Source organism: Amphiura filiformis, chromosome 20 (assembly GCF_039555335.1).
Source record: "Amphiura filiformis chromosome 20, Afil_fr2py, whole genome shotgun sequence".
Lineage (NCBI taxonomy): Eukaryota > Metazoa > Echinodermata > Ophiuroidea > Amphilepidida > Amphiuridae > Amphiura > Amphiura filiformis.
This window is the reverse complement of record NC_092647.1, coordinates 14,076,270-14,099,030: the sequence shown is the minus strand read 5'-3', so window position 1 is coordinate 14,099,030 and position 22,761 is coordinate 14,076,270. Positions and strand designations below refer to the sequence as shown.

The window sequence follows — 22,761 nt, the reverse complement described above, 5'->3', positions numbered from 1 at the left end:
TTTCTGATGTTAAAAAATTGTATATCATAAAATCAGCCATAATTTATATTTTGTAATATAACACTATGGCTGTCCAAAGATAAAAAAAAAAAAAAAGTGAGTCAAGGAAGGGAAGACAGCTCCCTCAGTTGGTTGTTGCTGCTGCTATATCGCGTATTTTATTGTTAACCAAGATTACCTGTGTGTGTGTTTGTGTCTTTCCTTGTTTAACGTCGTTATTGTTTGCTTATAATGGAAAATGACAAAACAAGCAATAAACAAAATTTTAACAAAACAAAATAAAAAAATATCCTAAGGCAATAGTCAGGGCATTATCTAGTATGAAACATCATTTACATGGTAGGTAGTCAGACTATACCCCATTTGTCACGCTGTAACGCGCACGTTAGATTGAATTGTTAATTTTTGATTTTTACAATATGCGTTTGGTCACATCGCGCTTGACACGCAAAACAACAAGGAATTTAGATATAGGAGTCAAATTTGGCGTCAGATGTTGCACCTTACAAATTAATTTTACGCACAGATGACTCTTTATTAGTTAGACGTTTCACTCTGATTCATTCCGTAAAAATAACTAAATTGATTGTTTTTGGCCCCAAACTTGAAATGTCATTTTAAGAGACACTATGCCAATGTTAGCTATGTTATTATTTGTTATACTAATTTAATATTGCTAATGCAATGGAAATCTTTCTGAAAAACTGAAGGTATAATTTTGGACTTGATACTTCCACCTTGTCGATAAAACATTTTGACTAACTTTCACTAGGATCCACAACATGCTCATCTATAAGGGGCACAATTCTTTAACCCCAATACATTTGTATATTCATTGAATGACCATTGGGTACAAAAACTCGTACTCTGCAACTTGAGGTCAAATTTTGCACTATGATTATTTAATTGAGGTTATTGGAGTATGCCATTGGGATGAGGTTATTGAGGTGGTAATTGGTAAAATGTACCACTGTAAAGTGGTACTGCAACGTACTTATTCATGTAGCTATACCAGGAATAAAAGTCACTCGGGACTGGGGGAAAAATCCGAATTTCTTGGATAAGTTAAAGCTGAAAAGAAGTTTTAACAGTTTAGTGACATTTGTAGAACAAGGTGACAAATGTGTGAATATTAAAATCCAACACGTGTTCGTTTGGGACTTTTGGAAGAGTGTTCATTTTGTCGGTTTCGTTTGACAAATCACTTAATTAAAAATACGCACATTATCAATAACGGCTAAACCAGTTATCTCTGTTTTTTATTTTGTTTCAAAAGTTCCATTCATAATTTATTTTTTATCCTTTATGATATGTAAGAAAATGACTGGTACGAACATAAAATTGATTTCTCTTAATTTTATTTCTAAAAGTCACAATTATTAATGCTAAATACTTTAATACACCATGCTTATATCACATCAGGAATACAATTAACTAACTTGAAAATTTGATCGAAAGGATGTCTAAAGGAAAACAATGGAATGGCTACTTTGAGTCGGTTGTTTTGTCAAGATGTTTACACAAAACGTTTGGACATCATTCGCAAAAGGTTATAAAAGATTGTCTGAAAACATTTAAATGTCGGGTTATATAAAAGGGTATATATAAAACGTTTTCATTACATTAAAAAGCATTTTTGATAACATATATTGCAAATATTTTAACATAATATTTGCAAACACGTTTTCATGACCTTTATAAACCCGACATTTAATATTATTAAAACGTTCACCAATATAAAGCAAAACCCAAAATATAACTTAGGCCCTATTTGTGTTTCTGAGGTCATCATTCTCATCTCATTAACTTACGTTGAGTCCCATATCGTAGCATTAACAAGTAAAACAAACAATTACGTAACTGATTCAATGGTAATTTTGTATGCGTGAATGGTTAATTTATTTGCGTAGCATTCGACCTTTGAACCCGACCTTTGGTCATAACCTGATATCGAAGAAGATTTAAGGAAGAAGATAAAGGAAGCAGTAGGAAGCAGCAATAACCACATAACAACAATCATTAGTACTATACAGTATAGTATTATAGAGTATTATCGACTATTCACCGAACAGTACTGTCTTTTCAACCAAATACTGTTTAGCAGCAGTAGTAAGAGTGCACTGGTATAATTCTTTACTTCATTACCGTCGTACAGAACTGAGGTGGAATTTACCACGTAACCTGAAACCAATATACGGTATAACAACGATTTGGGCATAGAATAAAGAAGCGTAGATTGCATTGTAAACAGTAGCCAAGTGAGTAATATCTTCTTCTTTTAAGGGATGGGGTATGAGCGTTTAGACAGTATTTATTGTGGGACATAAGAACACATCAGACATATCGAATTGCATTTTGAATACGAAGAATGTCCTTCTCCCTGATATCAAGATTTTTGAAATTTGCAATGTAGGGCCTAATATAATATAATATAATGTATGGCAAGTGATTTAAAATTGATATTTTTGATATTTAACAGTAGACTAACAGTACTCGAAGTAAACTTTATAAATCTGATGATTTATACTTAAGGTGTATATAGGTGGGATGAAAAGCTGACAATCAATTGAAAATTTTGACCTTTTATATTGAAGATATGGATTTTTTCTTTTTGGGGAAAATCCATATCTTCAATATTAATGGTCATAATTTTCAATTGATCTTCGGCTTTCCCCCCAGCTACATACACTTTAAGAATATATCATTAGATTTATAAAATTTACTTCGAAGACTGTTATATATCAAAAATGTGAAAAATATCAATGTATTATATCGTGAATTTCAAAAAATTAAAAACATTATTTGATATCAGAAAGACATTCTTCGTATTCAGAATGCAATTCGATATGTCTGATGTGCTCTCATGTCCCACAAAAAATACTGTCGAAATGCTCAAAACGCTCATTCCAGATCCCTTAACTCACTAGTTTCAAACATAATAAAATTATTAATTATGTTGCTCAACTACAACAGGGACAGAAATATGATATGACAGAAATGTATGAAGTTCGTTCCTCAACATTCAAACTTTCCGATTGATGAGATCGTAGACTTCTCCGAGTCCACTTGCCCATTTTGCATACTCTGGCTATTACATTTAAGCATAAAATGCTGATTTGTATTAATTTGTGAGCAATTGATAGATTTTCACATCTGATATTTTCAGTCACCATCGTACTCCCTCTGTTTGTTAGCTCCCTGGATTTTTTTTGCTCGGGCTTTCGCGATCAATCATGACCATTTTACTATTGAACACTATAATTTTAATAAACATCAGTATAATTTTGAGTTCAAGGGAATGCTCTTATCGTGATTAATAACATATTTTTATCAAAATTCGACTATGGCATAGTCTAATGAGATCGCTCTCTCATCTCATGTTATTACAACGGAATAAATCATATTTTGAATATAAATTGAATAAAAACGCCTACATTCTTATTTGAGATGTGTTAAATATTCTGTGTCATTTATATTTCACAAATAGTTGTGTCATAGGGATCATTTTCTTGGTCATTTCATGTCCGGAATGAGCCTGAAATATGTGACTATACTTTTAAGCACGGATATTTGACACAGAATTGAATCATTATGACCCAAAACAACGACCCCTTTAATTGTCATATCAATTTGACTATTATTCCGAATCATTTTTAACATAGAAATTGGTAAGTTTAACACAGAATTTTTGTTATTTTTTAAAACAATTTTCCATGTTATTCCATTTGACACATTTAACTGTGTCATTTTGACCAATAACTTGTGGTTTCCCCGCATGGATTTATTTTCTGTGTTAAATTTGACCAATTCCGTGTTAAATTTGACCAATCTGAAATAGGAGTGTATGTGTAAGGAAACACACTGTCCAAATCAGTGGCGTAGCCAGCTTTCTTAGTCGGGGGTGGGGGGGGGCAAACGAAAAATATATCCCGGTTATATCATTTTGACGGTTGCATCATTATTATCGGAAGATACCGGAATTTTTAGAGAAAATGTACTTGTATTTGTAAAGTCTTTGAGCTTCCAAAAAGGCCTTATTGGGATTTTGTATTTTACACTATTTTGGTCCATGATCTAGGTGAAAAGGGCCTTATTTGGACTGACAATGTGTGTGGGTCACGACATGCTTATTGGGACAGTCCGGTGTTAACACCCTACTTTTTGGAATATGTCTGTGAGACACATTTCCTATTGGGTCTCTCCCACCCTCAAGATCCCCCATAAAATGTCCGGTTCCCCTCAAAATGACCATTCCCCCTGTTGTAAATAACGATCGCTCCCTAACTTTGTAGTAAAAAAAAACCCCAACAATAACAACAACAATGAAAAAAAGACAACAACAACAACAACTATTTCTGTTAATTGTATTTGTCCATAGGATGAGACAGTTTGGATTGCGGAAAGTATAGTGAAATATATGAAAAGGTCTATTAAGGGGGTACTACACCCCTGGCCAATTGTGTGCCTATTTTTGCATTTTTCTCAAAAATTATAGCACATTGGTGACAAGTAAGATGTGTATATTATAGGGGCAAGGACTACAACTACTGTACTGAAAATTCAGCAACTCAAAGCAAGTAGTTATTGATTTATTGACCAAATATTAGTGTTCCCTCATTTTTGAATGTAACTCCACAACTGTTGTCTGTGCTGAAATAAAATTTCCAGTGCAGTAGTTGTAGTCCTTGCCCCTATAATATACATACATGTATCTCACTTGTCGCCAATGCGCTATAATTTTTGAGAAAAATGCAAAAATAGGCACAAAATTAGCCAAGGGTGTAGTACCCCCTTAAGTTGAATTAATCAAAGTAACCCAATAAAGATTAGCCAATGTTTGTCTCAATTATAGATGGATTGATGTTTATTATTCGTTTCAGGAATGTTTCCGAGAAGGCCACGAGTATGGGGGTATCTGATACCGCATGAGTGTAAATATTGCAGAAGGTTTTTAATAATACACATCGATATCTGCGTCATCTACGTCATCATGAGCTGCGGATTCGTGTATACTGGTATGACTATAAGAAGAAGATGATACCGATATCAAGAAGAAAGAAAAACACCTCCAATAATAGCCAAGATAGTAGAAGACATGGTTTTCTGACGTCACCATCTCTTGACCAATGGACATCAAGCAAGCAAATGAATGAGAACGATTCGCAATTGACATCTTACCAAGGTCAGCATTATGAGACAACGTTTTCAATCAGGAGTCAGGTACAAGAACAGAATAATACCAAAGAGAAGCCTTACATATGCCAATACTGCAACAAAGGCTTCACATCGTCTGGTAACTTGAAAACACATGAACTAATACATACCAAAGAGACGCCTTACATATGTCAATACTGTAATAAAGGCTTCACATCGTCTGGTAACTTGAAAACCCATGAGCGAATCCATACCAAAGAGAAGACTTATATATGTCAATACTGCGACAAAGGCTTCACACAGTCTGGTCACTTGAAAACACATGAACGAACTCATACCAAAGAGAAGCCTTTCATATGCCAATACTGCAACAGAGGCTTCGCACAGTCAAGTCACCAGAAAAGACACGAACTACTCCATACCAAAGTGACGCCTTACATATGCCAATACTGCAATAAAGGCTTCACACAGTCTTGTGAATTGAAAATACATGAACGAATTCATACGAAAGAGAAAACTTACATATGTCAATACTGTAATCAAGGATTCACACATTCTAGTCACTTGAAAACACATGAACGAACCCATACCAAAGAGAAGCCTTACAAATGTCAGTATTGTAATAAAGGATTCACAACGTCTGGCAGCTTGAAAAGACATGAAGCAATCCATACCAATGAGAAGCCTTTCACATGTCAGTACTGTAATAAATGCTTCAGAACGTCTAGTCACTTGAAAACACACGAACTAATACATACCAAAGAGAAGCCTTACATTTGTCAATACTGTGATAAAGGCTTTAGAACGTCTGGTAACTTGAAAACGCATGAAGCAACCCACACCAACATGACAAAAGAGCATGAAGAGAAGCCTTACATATGCCAATACTGCAGCAAAGGCTTCACAATGTCATGTAACTTGAAAAAACATGAACGAATTCATACGAAAGAGAAGCCTTACATATGTCAATACTGTAACAAAGGCTTCATACAGTTCAATAACATGAAAAGACATGAACGAATCCATATCAAAAAGACGCCTTACAAATGTCAGTATTGCAACAAAGTTTACAAACACTTAGGTCGCTTGAAAGCACATGAACTAATCCATACCAAAGAGAAGTCTTACATATGCCAATACTGTAATAAAGGCTTCGCACAGTCAAGTAACTTGAAAAGACATGAACGAAACAAAAGAGACGCTTTACATATGTCTGGCTTTGCACAGTCAGGTAGTTATAATAATCTTCACAGTGTCAGTTCAATTCAGTTCAGTTCAGTTCATTATTATCATGTAATTCAAGGCCACAGGCCCACAATACAATATATTTAGTACATAATACAAACAAAACATCAATAACATAATCTAATTAAATCGAATCTCTAATTTTCATTGCATAAAAAACATATTTAGATAAACATTGTAAATCATGAGCATTTTCGGTGCTCAGTGTCAGGTAACTTGAAAGCACGTGGACGAATTCATACCAAAGAGAAGCCTTAAAAATGTTAGTATTGTAACAAAGGCTTCACACTGTCATTGTTAGGAGTCGTTAATAATACCTCAAGGCCAAAAACACCCTTTTCCCAAAATAAAACACACTGATTAATTAAGTGAACAATATCTGAGTCTTTTAATCAAACGAAAAGTATGTTTTAACAATAATTGTGTGAAACACATAAAATAAATCATACATATACTAGTACACTCTTTAGCAAAGTTACTTATCCAGCAGCCTTCTTGTTGTTATTGATTGTAAAAGTCTTGTAAAGTTCTCAATGTTCTTGATGTATATCCTGATTCACCATGTTCACTTGTCCTGCGAAGATCACCGTTCAGCGAAGTCCACCGAAGACTTTTATACCCTCTGCATAAAGTCCTCTCACAGTTTGCCTTCTCCATAGAGTTGTACACATTTTTGATTTTGCATGTATAATGATTTCATGTACAACTCTATGGAGAAGGCAAACCTTACTAATGTGTTGAAGCCATCAAGAACCAAAGCCAATATCTCTCAGAAATGTTGTCCAAGAACATATCTTCAACATACCTGAAGTTGATGGTGGGGCAAATTGTCTGACATTGGTTTTCAGGGGGGTCAAAATGTAAAAAAAGTGGTTTTGCATGGGTAATATCTCAGCTAAATGTATTCTAATATGCTCAATATTGGATAAGAGTAATGTCCTACCAAAGGGCTCTGACTGGCAAAAAAATTGACGCTAAAATTATTTTTACTTTTGGAGTTCTGACCCCACCAAAGTTGGTCCTGGTTGGACGAAGTTGCATTTTGAGGGCCCTATATCTTTTAAAGTAAAGGAGTTACAAGTTTTCTGATAGCAGATTTGAATTCTACACCAAAAAGTACCCCATGATACATACTTTTCACAGTTTTAAAGGGTTCCCTTTATACATTTATGGACCTCCAAACATCGTCTTTCGCGTTGCGACACATTTTTTACGCTGACCCCCCTAAATTTCAAATTGATGCCACGGGAAAACGAAATGGAGTATGAAGCTCAAATTTTCAGGATTTTAATTTCTCATCACTATCTACCACCACACAGAAAATGACAAAAATTGAAGAGGTGCTGCGGTGCACATCCCTGGAGTTGACATGGAATGGGCCATCTGATCTTTTTAGTCGCCGCACTCCCTTTGTTTGTTAGCTTCCCAAGTGGATTACTGACTTTGTCTTGCAGTTAAGATTTTTAACACGGGACTCTATGCAGAGTTAGGCCAATTTCTGGCCTAACTAAAATTGGCCATGATGTAATGCATCTTTAAATGAATCTGCCTTGTGATTGGTCGCCCATATCTCGCTATGGTTTAAATCTTGCGGGCCCGCGCCATTACCATTAACTACACCGTACACAACTATCTGTGGTATTTGCGGCGCTTTTGTGTTGACGCGAAAGTTAATTAGGGATTCAATCATGTTTCACCGTTGTTCATCACCGTTTAACAACTCGCGTCCGGCGCGTCTGCGTGGTTTACTTCGCTCGGGCAGCCGTTTTCCAACAACGAAAAGAAGCTAAATATCTTATAATTCACGATTATATTTTACGAGGAATGTCAGTTAATCATTACCACTCAGCCTTACAAAAACTTCGATGATTTCTCTTTTGATATCAGCAATAAAACTACAGAATAAAACGGCAATGTTTAGCCGCTACCTGAAAAATACTGAATTCAACTTGTAAGCTGGCATACGCACAAAGGTTCCAGGCATGACGAATTTTACGCGCTCTCGCGTAACGCGTAGTCTCGCTCGCGTTCGTGTATACGCTACAGTAAATGTGTGGGTTCATCACGGTTTAACAACGGTTGGCTCCTGTACAAAGGTATAGGAAGAGTTGTTGAATCTCTCATCAAACATCTAGCGCGTCTTGTACTATACCATGCTTAGTACTTGTGGTTAATGTACTGATAAACAAGTATGCTTGACAGTGTGTTTTTAGAGAGCAAAGTCCCGGGGCAAAGTTCTGCTTAATATTCAAAGTCCATAGTCGGATTTTCGTGGTTCGCTATCAATAAACTGGTAGATTCCAAAATCAGAATTGTTCAGTATTAAAGTGAGCCCATTATAATTATGCATTCAATTACTTTTATTGTCACTAATCATCTGATATTCTTAATTCTTTATGACCATTTTACTATTGATGACAATAATAACATATTTTTAATAAAATTCGACTATGGCATAGTCTTAGAGCTACATCTGCGCCAAATCATGTCCTTTTCTGCTCAAGTACACAATAGTGTCACCATTCTGCTGCACTATTACCTAAAGGTAGGGCCAATAAGAAATACATTGAATACAGACCTGTTTCAAAATCATTTCTGTTGTATTGTATGCCTATTTTGTCATCCAGACTTGTGGCAAGACTATGATTATTAATGCAAGAAAATCAACTTGTTTCCTCCTTTTTCAAACAGTTGCCCCCATATTGAAATTAAAGGTGCTGGATTCCCTGTTTTTTTTCTCCAAATAGTAGCTAAATATTTAAATTCAACTGTTGTTTATACATTCAGACTTTCGTAAATTTTTGGAAGAAAACATAAAGAAGGAACAACAAGTCAAATTAAACAGAGACGGGGCCGAGATCTTCCAAAAGTTTACAAAAGTCTTCTAGAAACACCAACACCATGCAGGTGTGAAGAAGACAATCAGCCAGTCACTCTACCTATGGTAACAGATCGTTAACAGATCAAATATTTGCATGGTAAATGAAAATTTTCCTCCATTAGTTTCTGTTGAAAGTTTCAAAACTACTTTTGTTTTAAGTATTTTTTTACTTGTGAAACTAAAATATTTTGAAAATTACCAAAAATAAAGCTAATCACTTCTTTTATATACGATGTTTGTATTTTTATATTCAATATCATGATATTGTTATTTTTTTCTAACTCGCACTTGAAGATCAAGCCAGGAATAGGCAAACCCTGTCAGGGAATCACAAAACGAGTTTACTGTTCTGCGTGCTAGCCATAGCTTCAACATAATAAAAATTCCTTTAAAAAAGGAATGGGGCGCCCAATGTGAGCTGGACGGGATACGGTGAATTCCATGGTGATTCGATTTGGTATTATAATAATTTTTTAGGGAAGAGTAGAAGATGATCAAATACGAGAGAAATGCTTCATGGAATGAAGCTTTCGTGTCAATTTGCGATTATTTGGGGTGGGAGTTCTGTTTTGGGGGCCTATTGTAGTGAGGATATTGCTTTGGATATTGAATATTGTTGAATTTCGTTATGCAGGGCCTAGGGTATATGATGGATAGTATAGAAGACACAAATAAGTAAGCTTCCCCCTAGTCATCTATATACTCATTCTTGTCACACGACGAATTTCGACAAAGTCATGTAAACGTAATTTCGTTTTTCACCCGACCTCCGTCCAGAAACAATCCTGAACTGTTGAAAACCTGGGGTCGGCGCACTCATGCCAGTTTATCCTAAGGTTAAGGTATACTCTGTGATTTTGTAGCCAACCCTGTGGCTAAGAGAGGTTAGGAAATACTTAAACTAATACAAAAAAATCATACCCTCCTTTCATATCAAACAATTCCAAGAAATTGGAGTTTCTTGAGGTTTCTTTCACTTAACCTTGCTAGGAACCATTCCCAGAAGTTAGGCATAAGTTTTAAGATATTTTATCAAAATATCAAGAGCTATCTCAAAAACCACTGAACCAATGCACGTCTCATGCCGATTCCAAATATGGTCATTGAAATGCACAATTCTGACATTTTTATGGAAAATTTAGAACTTGTTGTCTGTCAACGACAGCCATGTGGAGAGAGTTTTTAATGATCTTATTACAAAACCTTCCTTTCATTCAATATTTATCATAATTTTATTCAAAGCGAATGTGATCACTCATCCATAACTTATTCATAATTACAATTCATCTCTACCGTCATTAAAACAACAATTATGATTAAAAAATAATTAACATACATCAAACGATGGATAAATTGATTTTGTTACATGCAGTGCTTATATTAAAATAATTTGAACTTTGCATGATACAGTTTTATATTTACGATATACAAAAGAGAACGACAAAGCTTTTATCACTTTGATGCTTGTAAAATAGTAATTCGTGGTTTTAATGATGGCGCTGTCACCAAAGAAGGCATTGAACAAATGGGTAATCGTTAGAGCCTTGGTGTACAACTATAATACACTATACGAGATTCCTATTATGACCGCCTGCACAAGTACACACTGAGTACCTGTACAGGTACAATTTCTACTGTAGATAGCATAATTTAATGATTCCACTTTGCTATTGGCTGTAGAAAGTATTGATGAATTCAATTTGCTATCTAGGGCCTACTGTAAATAGCATTGATGAGTTCAATTTGCTATCTACTGTAGATAACATTTATGAGTTTAATTTGATATCTACTGTAGATAACAATCATAACATTGATGATTTTAATTTGATATCTACTGAAGATAGCATTGATGAGTTTCATTTGATATCTACTGTAGATAGCATTGATGAGTTTCATTTGATATCTACTGTAGATAGCATTGATGAGTTTCATTTGATATCTACTGTAGATAGCATTGATGAGTTTCATTTGATATCTACTGTAGATAGCATTGATGAGTTTCATTTGATATCTACTGTAGATAGCATTGATTATTCCAATTTGCTATCCTCTGTAGGGTATAGAGGCCATGAAGCAAAAAGCGCTCTATTTAATGGTTTCATAGGACAGATGTTTCAACATAAAATGGACAAATCTTATATCAAATTGTTCAGAAGAGTCTGCAGAATCTTTTCTGACATGATGGCAAATTTATAACCGCGCGTTCTATTCCTTTCCATGGCAACGGTTACGAAAGCATTAAGAATTTTTGTAATTTTTACCCCAAAATTTCACTTTTTAACTGGTTATATCTTTAAAACTAAGGGGCCGTCCATAATTTGCGCCATTTTTACTTACGTACAAAGCGTACGTAAGAGGGAGGGAGGGGGTAAAAATCCTGGGCATGTGTACGTAAGAAAAATGGCGATTTGTTTGAGCAATAAAAAAATGAATGTGAAAATTATTATGCTATTTTCCAATATTTTACATAACCAATTGACCCGTAAAATTTTTCAATTCGTTTTAACAATTTCTTTAACATGCATGCAAAAAATGATTTTCGCTTTAATGTTGAGTCTATGCAGAAGCAATGGTCCTATTTTACATTATGCTCAATTTATTTCATACCAAAATACTTTAAAAAGTATTTTCTATCTTGGAACCCATAGTTTAATTGCAAGAACATACACCAAACATGTCAAAGGGATGTCCCCTTGGTTCCACCTATGATTTGATCCCGGGAGTTCTAAGTGGAAAAGAGAGTATAGGATGTTCAGCAGATTTTAAAGTGCATTAGTCATTTAGTTTAGATTCAGGCTGCATTTTAAGCTATGTTTTAATTTATTGATGGCTTTCGTTTTCATGAATATATGGTTTAAAAAGGAAGTTTTTAAAGCATTTCTCAACTTATCTGTAAAAATATTAATCATGTTAATCCAGAACTAACTGTCCTCCTGGAACACCGTAATATAACCCTAACCTAAACTCTAACCACAACCCCAAGCCAACATCTCAATTTTGCTATTAGTAGTCATGGAAATCCTTCGCCATTTTATTTGTACGTAACTCGAGGGAGGGAGGGGGGTAAAAAGTTACGTACGCTTTGTACGTAAGTGAAAATGGCGAAAATTATGGACGGCCCCTAAATGGAGTGTGTAGAACACATGCCACATAGATATTATTTTAATATCGTTGAACAAATTCATCACTTAATTCAATGTATTTGACGGGGTGTAAATGCCATTTCTTGGTGACTTTGTGCAAGTAAAAAAAAAAAACAACTCACAGGGGAATTTGTTTGAAAAATGACTTATGCTTTATTCATTAAAAGTGTATTAATCTATTAAGGTGGATGTTTGGAAAAAAAGGGTCAATCACAATATTTTTCTGTGAGCCATGGTTTTTGACTTATGACCTCCTGAAATCCATAAGTAGGCAAAAAATGCACGTTTTTAGTGATTTTGGCCAAAAATTGATACTTTTTCACCTTTTTAAGCAATTTCTTAGATTTCAAAAGTTTGAATTACACTTAGGTCTTCTTTCATTTCAACGGCCAATTCAATTTTTAATAAAATTGAATTGAATTGAATTGAATTGAATTGAATTAATGTTATTTTTGTTATCTATTTCGTTTTATTTTACCAGCAAGATTTTATTTTTATATGTTGAAAACATACACCATGCTTATATCAGAAAATAATTTTTCAAATGTATTATTAAAAATTGATCGAAACGACATTTTATTTTCATGAGATTTACTTTCACATTTTCAAGTTTAGTAAACATTGGAATAGACAATTAAAAGGGCATTTTGTGATCCACAGCATCATCCCCCCACTAAACAAAAAAAAAGTTTAGATTTTTATATCACTGGAAACCTCTGGCTACATAATGTTTATGTGCAAAAAAATTCTTGCAGATTATAAATTCGTTTAGCAAAGATATCGTGAAATTTGAATTTCGTTCTGGTATACGTGCTGGTATACCAGAACGAAATGTCAACACATTGTCTATGGAGCAGTGTAATACACAAAATCATGCTTAACTCGCAAACGCAAAATCGGAATCAGCTGAAATTTTGGAAATAAGCTTTTTCATGGATATCTACTGAAAAATGTCATAAAAAGAGGATGCTAGGATCACGAAATACCCTTTAATTGAGTCGTTATTGTTGTCAAGATAATAACAATCTTAAATTCCAATTCCTGACATCATATTCTCATCTCATTAACTCACGTTGGTTCCCATAATTATCGTAACACTAACAATAATAAAACAATCATTACTTAAATCAATAATTACGTAACTGATAATCGTGTATGCGTAAACAGTTTATTTCTTTGCAAAGCATTCGACCTTTGATCCCGACCTTTGGTCATATTTGGATATCGAAGAGTTGAGCATAGATAGTAGCGTTACAGCATTCATTAGGCTTATTTGAGAGATTCTACTTCGGCTATTCACCGAACAGTACTTACTGCATTTTCAACCTAACTACTGTTTAGTTGCAGCAGCAAGAAGGCACTGGTAAAATTGTTTACTTCATTAACGTCAACATCAGAAGGTTAATTAACACCGTAACCTGGAACCAATATAGAACTAACGACTTGGGCATCAGAATAAAGAAGCGTGGATTGCATACAGTTGTAGCCAAGAAGAGTTCTTTTTATTTCCAAGTAAGTAATATTATCTTCTTCATTAAACTGCTAGCTCCAAACATAATGATATTTGGAGTTTAAACTGTTGCTGAACCACAGCAGGTACAGCAATATCAGAGGGAAGTTTATGAAATTTTCACTTTGAAACTTTCCGGTCGATGAGATTGATCTTGATTACACAATAATAGTGCAAAAATAGTCCACCAAATGGCTTCAATGAGGTCTTCATTTTCAAACTTTTCTCCCTATAGGACACCCCTTCTGTTATGGGTACATAATTATAAAGCAATAATTCAGACAATAAAAGTCAAAACTTGTCCACAAATGGCTTCAATTGCGCTGTCTTTTCGCAAATTTTAGGCTTTTTCAAACTAAAATTTTACACAATAATAGTGGCAACCCAGCAAACACAAAAACGTTTTTAAAACGTTTTAAATAAGTTATATTTTGGGTTTTGGTTTAGGTAAAAACGTTTTAATAACATTAAAATGTCGGGTTATATAAACGTTTTGTATGAAAACACACTACAACAATATTTTTAAAATGTTTTCGAAATGTCATTGTAAACTATTTTTGCAAACATTTTTGGCCATATATTTTGTCAACACTTAAATAACATTATGTTAAAATATTTGCACCCAGCAAACACATAAATGTTCTTAAAATGTTTTTTACAAAACGTTTTAATAACATTTAAATGTCGGGTTGTATAAAGGTCGTGAAAACATTCTAAAAACGTTATTGTAAATATTTTGGGCAAATATTTTTTTTGCAAAATATATTTTCAACCCCAAAATAACATTCTGTTTAGAATGATTTGTGCCAAGTTTTCAAAAATGTTTTTGGAATGTTATTTTAATAACGTTTTAAAAAACGTTATTATACCCTTTATATAACCCGACATTTAAATGTTATCTGTAAAACATTTGTGTTTGCTGTGCAGTAAATTACATAAGCAGATATGCACATACAATGACACACCACTGACATTCCATTCTCCCCTACATAAGCAGGTGTGCTGTGCGCTCTGTTGTGCTCTGTGATGATAGAAGAACATAAAGTTCGTTGCCTTTGACACTTTATCGCTAATTAATGGTCTGCTGTCACGTGACTATTTCAAGAAGTTCCTGGGTGTCTACTATCAAATACTCGAGTGGAAGGGCTTGGCAAACAATTAACTTCCAGAAGATTGGGGTTGGCACCTTGTTGATTGCAAAAATCTTGCATTACATACCGAGTAACCACCAACACCACAATCTAAGGTCATCAGATGTGGATATAAGAAAGATTGCGCAAACAAAAACTGAACATGCTAAAAGTATGGCCTCCCTTGTTCAGCAGTCTGCACTGAGTGCCGTGACACTTTGTGCACTAACTCGCCACCACCAGACATTGAAATTGATGCTACTGAAGATGACTTTGCCACATAAGTGCTTATTACAAGATTGTAATATTGAGGATTGCAACCAAACTGTACCCCAATCTGGATGAAAGCTGAGGGTTCTGTGTGATATTTTGTATTATACTTTTTTTATAATCAATATGAAAAGTCCGTAACTGGCCACTCTTTGTAATTAGGCACACAGATTATGGCATATGAAACATTTGGGGTACATATTTTAAGATTACCCATCCTGAAACATGCATTTTAGACACACACACAAAAAAGATACGTAATATGAAAATTATGAAAAAATCAGTTCAAAAATTATGGATTTATGCAAATTAGGGCGTACATATAAAAACATGTTGCACACTTGTGAAACATACATAGACATTACCCATCCCAATGTGCATTTTAGGTATTTAAATTACCACAAACATTGTAGTGTGACCAAATCAATATAAAATGTCCCAAAATTGTAGGCCATTTTGGATTTATGCAAATTAGGGCACATATATCAAGGCACGTTGCACACTTGCGAAACATACATAGATATTACCGATCCTAAAATGTGCATTTTAGACATTTAAATTACCACAAACGTTGTGTAGACTGGGAATGATGACCAAATCAATATAAAATATCCCAAAATTGGCGGCCATTTTGGATTTATGCAAATTAAGGCACCCATATTGAGACATTTGGCAAACCTGTGAAACATGAATTGATTATCCATTCTGGAATAAGCATTTTAGGTATCTAAGTACCTTAAAAGTTGTAAAAGATGAGTGGTACATTCAAAATAAAGTGAAAAATCTGTGAATTGGCGGCCATTTTGGATTTATGCAAATTAGGCATATTTCCACCACTTGGATATTTAGGGACTTTTAGTATGTCATTCTAGAGACATTGTAGAAATGCATTGTGGTAAAAAAATTCTGTTGCAATTTGTTTGAGGTCAACTATTATTTTGCCTGGACTAAAAAAATGTTATTTAATGTTATGAAAACGTTTTACACCATTAGTGTACCCTTTATATAACCCGACATTTAAACGTTTTCTGACAACCTTTTATAACCTTTTGCGAATGATGTCGAAAACGTTTTGTGTTTGCTGGGAAAATGGTCCACCAAATGGCTTCAATTGGGTCTTCATTTTCCAAAAGTTTCTAACTTTTTTTCAGACATCCCCTGCGTAGCGCAAACGCTCCAGCATATTTCATGTTTCCCCCAAATTGGCCCCACCCCCTCTGACTCCTCTGGATCCAGATTGGGACAGTCCGATGTTAACACCCTACTCTTTTTGAATCTGACTGCGAGACACATGTATTGCTATGGATCTCTGTACGCGAGACTGAAATGGCGGCATATTCCATTGGGTCAAGTCATACGGATTGGGACAGTCCGATGTTACACCCTACTCTTTTTGAATCTGACTGCGAGACACTTGTATTGGTATGGGTCTCTGTATGCGATACTGAAATGGCGGCATATACCATTGGGTCACGACATACGGATTGGGACAGTCCAATGTTAGCACCCTACTCTTTTTGAATCTGACTGCGAGACACATGTATTGGTATGGGTCTCTGTACACGACACTGAAATGGCCGCATATTCCATTGGGTCATGTCATACGGATTGGGACAGTCCGATGTTAATACCCTACTCTTTTTGAATCTGATTGCGACACATGTATTGGTATGGGTCTCTGTATACGATACTGAAATGGCGGCATATACCATTGGGTCACGACATACGGATTGGGACAGTCCGATGTTAGCACCCTACTCTTTTTGAATCTGACTGCGAGACACATGTATTGGTATGGGTCTCTGTACACGACACTGAAATGGCGGCATATTCCATTGGGTCATGTCATATGGATTGGGACAGTCCGATGTTAATACCCTACTCTTTTTGAATCTGATTGCGACACATGTACTGGTATGGGTCTCTGTACGCGAGAATGAAATGGCGGCATATTCCATTGGGTCATGTCATACGGATTGGGACAGTCCGATGTTAATACCCTACTCTTTTTTAATCTGATTGCGACACATGTATTGGTAAGGGTCTCTGTACACGAGACTGAAATGGCGGCATATACCATTGGGTCACGACATACGGATTGGGACAGTCCGATGTTAACACCCTACTCTTTTTTAATCTGATTGCGACACATGTATTGGTATGGGTCTCTGTACGCGAGAATGAAATGGCGGCATATTCCATTGGGTCACGACATACGGATTGGGACAGTCCGATGTTAACACCATATTCTTTTTGAATCTGACTGCGAGACACATGTATTGGTATGGGTTTCTGTACGCGAGACCGTCGACTTAATGTTTCATCCGAAGAACGGAGTACTCTCATGGCACAATGTCTAATTCTAAATAAAACATGGGGAGAGCGGAAATATGTTGCCAATTCAATTAACAGACATACACGTCTTCAGACTTTTTTGCCACCGCTGGGAATTGAACCCGGGACCTGGTGCACCAAACATGCTAAAGGCGAGTACGCTAAACATTTGGTCACGCTTTCTCTGAAATACCCGAAATGACTTGGAAGGAAACGAAAACAAACTTTTACTATTTCTGTTGATTGTATTTTGTCCGTACGATGAGACATATGGAAAATTGAGAAATTTTATGAAATTGATGGAAAAGTCAATTGAAGTAGAATTAGTGAGTAGGCCAATAATGACACCGGTCGCTAAGATTCGCCATTCTTAGTCAGTGGGAGTGGTCTAGTTCGTAGACACATTTTTGATTGGACAATCGCAAGATTTCGGGTGCCGTTTATCAGGCCGTAGACGACCCCACGTCATCATGCGTCTCGATAATGCCTTACACGCTTGTAGAGGTGCGCGTATGCTTTGCGCTGTAATGCGTAGACTAGTGCGGAATACGCGACGCGCTAGCAGTACGCGCAACAGAATACGTGAAGTTGTAAACAAGTTTCGTTCATTTTATAATGAGGGAGTTTTTATGACGGTAACTTAGTTTTTGCTTAACAAAAATTGTTTACAGTTATTAAAATAATATTTAACTGACTAAGAATGAGAATAAACGGTAGGAATTTTTATTTTGCCTATCCTCTACCTATGATAGACGACAGGCAGGTCCAATATTTTTATCGTAGTGGATACCGGCTGCGCCGGCATCCACTACTCAAAATATTGGACCTGCCTGTCGTCTATCATGGGTAGAGGATAGGCAAAATTAAAATTCATATCGTTTATTCTCTAAATGTTTGCCTCAATTAGATGGATTGATGTTTATTATTCGTTTCAGGAATGCTTCCAAGAAGGCCACGAGTAGGGGGGTACCTGATGCCTCACGTGTGTAAATATTGCAGAAGGTTCTTTAATAATACTCCTGGATACCTGCGTCATCTACGTCATCATGAGCAGTGGATTCGTACATACTGGTATGACTATAAGAAGAAGATGATACCGATACCAAGAAGAAAGAAAAACACCTCCAATAATAGCCAATATAGTAGAAGGCATGGTTTTCTGACGTCACCATCTCCTGACCAATGGGCACGTGTAAATGACTCAACAAACAAACAAACGAATGAGAACGATTCGCAATTGGTATTTGACCAAGGTCAACATTATAATACAATGTTTCCAATCAGGAGTGAGGTAAATGTACAAGAACAGAATACCAAAGAGAAGCCTTACATATGCCAATACTGTAATAAAGGCTTCACAACGTCTAGTCACTTGAAAAGACATGAACGAACCCATACCAAAGAGAAGCCTTACATATGTCAGTATTGCAATAAAGGCTTCACGCAGTCAAGTCACTTGAAAACACATGAACGAATTCATACCAAAGAGAAGCCTTACATATGCCAATACTGTAATAAAGGCTTCACACAGTCTTGTGAATTGAAAACACATGAACGAATACGTAATAAAGAGAAGCCTTACATATGTCAATACTGTAATAAAGGCTTCACAACGTCTAGTCACTTGAAAACACATGAACGAACCCATACCAAAGAGAAGCCTTTCATATGCCAATTCTGCAATATAGGCTTCACACAGTCTTGTGAATTGAAAACACATGAACGACTACATACCAAAGAAAAGCCTTACAAATGTCAATACTGTAATAAAGGCTTCACAACGTTTGGTCACTTGAAAAGACATGAAGCAATCAGTACCAATGAGAAGCCTTACATATGCCAATACTGTAATAAAGGCTTCACACAGTCTAGTAGCTTGAAAGTACATGAACGAACCCATACCAAAGAAAAGCCTTACATATGTCAATACTGTAATAAAGGCTTCACAGTGTCAGGTAACTTGAAAAGACATGAACGAATTCATACAAAAGAGAAAACTTACACATGTCAGTATTGCAATAAAGGCTTCACACAGTCATGTTACTTGAAAACACATGAACGAATTCATACCAAAGAGAAGCCTTACATATGCCAATACTGCAATAAAGGCTTCACACAGTCTAGTCATTTGAAAAAACATGAACGAATTCATAAGAAAGCCTTACAAATGTCAGTATTGTAATAAAAGCTTCACATCTTCTAGTAACTTGAAAACACATGAACGAATTCATACCAAAGAGAAGCCTTACATATGCCAGTATTGCAACAAAGGCTTCATAAAGTCTTTTAACTTGAAAAAACATGAACGAATTCATACGAAAGAGAAGCCTTAGATATGCCAATACTGCACCAAACGCAGAATCGGACTACTTGAAAAACATAAACGAATTCATACCAAAGAGAAACCGTACATATGCCAATACTGTAATAAAGGCTTCACACGGTCTTGGCACTTAAAAAGACATACACGAAGCCATACCAAAGAGAAGCCTTACATATTGCAATTTTGCTACAAATGCTTCGCAGAGTCAGGTCACTTGGAAAGACATAAACAAATTCATACGAAAAAGAAGTCTTACATATGCCAATACTGTAAAAAAGGCTTCACAGTGTCAGGTGACTTAAAAACACATACACGAACCCTTACCAAAGAGAAGCCTTACAGATGTCAGCATTGTAATAAAATCTTCACACAGTCAAGTACCTTGAAAAAGCATGAACGAACCCATACCACTAGATAAACCTTACTAGTCGATACTGTAATAAAGGCTTCATAGTGTTATGTAGTTTGAAAAGACATAAACGAATCCATACCAAAGAGAAACCTTGTGTTACAATAAAGGCTTCAAAGTGTCAAGTAACTTCAAAACACATACAATTTTTATACAGTAATAAACCAATATTAATAAAGACTATATCTTAAATCACATGAACAAATTCATACCAAATCTTATAAATGCTAAGGAGGCTTTATTCAGACAGATGAACAAACCCATAAACTATTAGATTAGTCAATTTAGGGAAAATAATGGATAAACCTGGAAAACACTAGAACAATGGGTTTGCTTGCTAGTAACTCTAAGCACCTTCCTCAACAACGTATCAAAAGGGGAGAAAAAAGAAGTAGGGAAAATGCTAATTTACATAAAACAAAAATGGTCGCAGGAATCAAATTTCAAAATTAAGCGAAGATGGAGCTAATTGTACTTCGCTCATTATTAGGATTCAAAAAACGTTATAGGCATAAATCAAATTTTGGTCTCCACCGTGAGCATGACCAGGGGTAAAAAATTGCCATATATCAGGTGTTTTGTTACCTGGGTAACCGAACAAAATTTTTTTTAATCATGTTAAAGTTTAAAAACATGTTGAAAGTAAAGTCATGCAGTGTGGATCCCAGACAATTAGATCCTTCCACACTAGAGGTCTTTTACTTTTACCGTATGTCTAAAAGTCATAATTATTTCTGTAATTCAACTGTGAAATTCAATATGGCCGCCGTCTCCTGGCGCCGTCTGCAGCATCTCCAACATTGACAACATGGGTTGCATCGTATCTACAATCCTGGAAACATGCTGGCACACTGTGCCTGTCTTTTGACATATCTATGGCAATGCACATTTCTGACATTTTTGAATTTTTAAAGAAAATGTAGATTTGGAACCAGTGTGGAGAGGGTTTTTAATGATCATTTTCATTTATTATTACAAAACCTTTCTAATGCAGTGGCGTAGCTAGGGCTTGTGGCGTACAGGGCTTAGGATACATAATGACGCCCCCCGATTCTTGAAACAATTGCGCGTGGAGCGCGTGAAAATTTGCACAAATAGGGCCTACCACTAATTAATATTGGTCATAATGAAGTTGAATATCGGTCTTAAACTGATATTTGAAATGATTTTGTGCTGAAATGCGCGCGAAAATTTTGACTTCCATCACTTGGAGGGGCGCAGAATCGATGCTGAATTGATCAATTCGACGCCCCTAAGGGTGGCGCCCATGGGACGTGCCCCCTGCACTCCCACCCGTCGCTACGCCACTGTTCTAATGTGATCACTCATTCGTAACTTATTCATAAATACAATTGATCTCTACCGTCATTAAAACAACAATTATGATTAAAAGATAATTAACATACATCAAACGATGGTTTGTTTGGATGATACAGGTCTATTTACAGTGGTAAAGCTTTATCACTTTGATGCTTGTAAAGATGGCGCTGTCACCGAAGAAGGCATTGAATAAATGGGTAATCGTAAAGATATCACACCACCAAATCAGACATACTGCAGTTACTGTCCGTTTTCCTATACACAATACACAGTGCTCTTACCATTGACGCGTGACCTCTACAAATAGCGTACGTTAGAAGTATGGGGATTTGCCTAGTTAACGTCGCTGTGTGAAAAATAACCAGCCAATATTAAAAGTACTCTTCTAAAATTGTAGAAAATATAGTTTTGTAACATGTCCTAAATTTTTAGCTAATTTAGATGTTTGGAAATATGCGTACTTTGGTGTTTTAGGAAGGATATGTAAACGACAGATAACACCAAAAATATGAGGAAATTATTTCCAAACCGTATTAAGTCAACAATCATTATGTTGCTCATTTTCAAGAATGCTGGTTAACAAAAAGCAGACCATTGTCTCATTTCGTGAACAAAGGTCCACATACCATTGTTTCCTTGCGTTTCCTTTATAATCGGTTATCCAACTGAAGCTATAATACCAGCTCATTGCGATACCGCACATATGTGACCTCTCAGCACAACTGAGCCCTGAAGTCGCCAATCATCATTTTTGAGATATTCAACCAAAATATTCTGCTTGAAATTAGCTTCAAAATGATGTATATCATGTCTATAGTACTTGACATTTAAGTAGTGAAAAATCAATAAAACAGTCAATAAATCCTTTGTTTCCTATTGTTTATTGTTAAGTTCGATGGAGCATATCTCAATAGTGGCACTGGCGACATCCGGGCTCAGTTGTGCTGAGGGGTCACATATAAAACAGACACATGTGCACAACCACAACGTGGTGTCGGATGGATAACGCAAACTTGGGCTCTGCGGAACAGGCTTGGATGCG

At 35.7% G+C, this 22,761-nt stretch overlaps 1 protein-coding gene across 1 annotated transcript; it reads left to right on the top strand.

The window, feature by feature from the left end:
* Nucleotides 1-5,406: 5,406 nt before the first annotated feature.
* Nucleotides 5,407-22,187, top strand: LOC140142134 (uncharacterized; the record flags this gene model as incomplete). Its single annotated transcript, XM_072164100.1, has 3 exons — nt 5,407-6,485; nt 10,691-10,809; nt 18,603-22,187. Coding segments are annotated over 3 exons (2,445 nt in total), but the record flags the coding sequence as incomplete, so codon positions are not given.
* Nucleotides 22,188-22,761: the final 574 nt, after the last annotated feature.